The 1756-nt window shown below is 47.4% G+C and overlaps 1 protein-coding gene across 1 annotated transcript; it reads left to right on the top strand.

Moving 5' to 3' along the window:
• Positions 1-377: 377 nt before the first annotated feature.
• LOC119351915 (U11/U12 small nuclear ribonucleoprotein 25 kDa protein-like) lies at positions 378-1188 on the top strand. Its single transcript, XM_037618689.1, has 2 exons — positions 378-598; positions 708-1188. Exons 1-2 carry the CDS (start codon positions 378-380, stop codon positions 772-774), a joined length of 288 nt encoding a protein of 95 aa, XP_037474586.1. The 3' UTR covers positions 775-1188.
• The last annotated feature ends 568 nt before the right edge of the window (positions 1189-1756 follow it).

Genomic DNA, 1756 nt, shown 5'->3' on the forward strand with positions numbered 1-1756 from the left:
CAGCCCCACCGCACACCACTCCTCTCTCTCCCTGCGCGACGAACCCTAACGCTCAGATCCATATCCCTCCCATCGCCGCCACCCACCTCCCCCGTCTCCCTCACCTTGCCGCCGGCCACGACCTCGGCTCTCCCCTCCCCTCCCTCATGAGAAGAGATCCGATCTCCCGTCGACGTCCTCCTCCCTCCTGCTCCGGGCAACCAGTTCGCCTTCCAACCTCCAACCAACATCCCACCACCGCGCTGCCACGCCCCTCCCTCCAACCCCTTCTCCAGTGGAATTGCATCTCCCCGAGCGCCGCCGCCGCTGTTGAGCACCCACCGCCGTAGGGGTCCGCGCTGCGTCCCGAGCCAATCGCGCTCTACGGCGGAGAGGCGATGGATTCGGCACGCGCCTCAAAGCCCGAGGAGGAGGTGGCCGCTTACCAGAGCGGCGAGGCCAAGCAGGCGAGGCTGCAGTCCATGCTCGCGGCGCTCCTCGATGACCCCATTCTGGCCGGCGTCCCGAGGAAGCCCTCGCTGGCGGATGTGGACACGCTCATCAACCTCGAGCTCGGTAGCGCCATGAGGGTGACCATCGTCAAGCTGGACAACACCTCGTTCGATATAATATGGCCCTCTTCGAACCCCGCCCACATTTTTGTCCAAATCCCTTACCATGCGTTTATCCCACATCTCAATTCGTGTTCCTCTTGTTGTTGTGGTGAGTGATACGGATGTCGCGGTGTTGAACACTGCTACGCTCAAGGATTTGAAGCTGGCTATCAGGAAGTGATAGTCAGATTTATTTGTTTGAAACTGTGGAAGGATGAATTCTGACATCCATGTCATCTAATTCATTCATGCTGACATGTGTTGATCTAATTAGTTGACATCCTTCGAAATGCTGCCGATTTGTCTTTGCTATTTAATATATCCTATGATGGGCACTAAGGCACTGTTGATCCACCAAAATTTTCTTAGTTTAGATGGGTGTGATTATCTAAATAGGCTGAGGGTCACAAGATGTATGGTATTAACCTGAATTCTTAGTAGGCTCAAGATGTTGAGAATCCTAGCTGAAGTCGTGTTTTAGTTTGACTTTGCACTGTGTATTGAATAGCTGAATCTGTGTACATAAGGTTATTCAAGCCTGCTTGAATTAGATTCCAAGCTGGAGCTTATTCTAATTTTTAGTTCGATTTTGCACTGAACTTGACCTGTTTGGTATTGACTAGCTGAATGTGTTTACACAAGGTTAGTCAAACCCATTCGAATGAAGGTCCCTATCTTAACTAATCTATTTCAGTTAAGGTAAGGAGAATATAATGTTCGAAGATTGTCCTCTTAAAGAAGTATGAGCTCAACATAGAAAGAATTTTCTCTCTAAGATGTTACACTAGTATCTATATTCTAAACTAGGATCCCATTTCTGTGACTCCATGAAGCTTCGGTCATGTGGTTATAAGTTTATCTAGGACACTACATTGTTTGCCTATCTGATATAACGAGAGCACTCACTACAAAGAGTTCTTGGCATCAGTATTTGTTAACGCTAAATTGTTAGAAAGTATTATACCTATTCATCCAAGAAAGTCTACTGTGTAGTATGAGGATTGTAGTGCCGGTAAAATAAATTGTAGATTTGGGAAGGCTCAACTAATTTATTGTTGTGCAGACAGAACATTACTAGATGCTGGGAAAAATAAATTGTAGAAAATTACGAGCCGACATACGTGTTCTGTAATTAAAAAGCTTCAGCTGCATAAGTGTAAAAC

This window comes from Triticum dicoccoides, chromosome 2A, assembly GCF_002162155.2.
Source record: "Triticum dicoccoides isolate Atlit2015 ecotype Zavitan chromosome 2A, WEW_v2.0, whole genome shotgun sequence".
In the NCBI taxonomy this organism is placed as follows: domain Eukaryota; kingdom Viridiplantae; phylum Streptophyta; class Magnoliopsida; order Poales; family Poaceae; genus Triticum; species Triticum dicoccoides.

Coding starts and splice junctions, on each gene's coding strand:
- LOC119351915 (XM_037618689.1), top strand. CDS start 378: ATGGATTCGGCACGCGCCTCAAAGCCCGAGGAGGAGGTGGCCGCTTAC. Junction 599..707: donor GTCAAGCTGGACAACACCTC/GTTCGATATAAT, acceptor TGTTGTGGTGAG/TGATACGGATGTCGCGGTGT.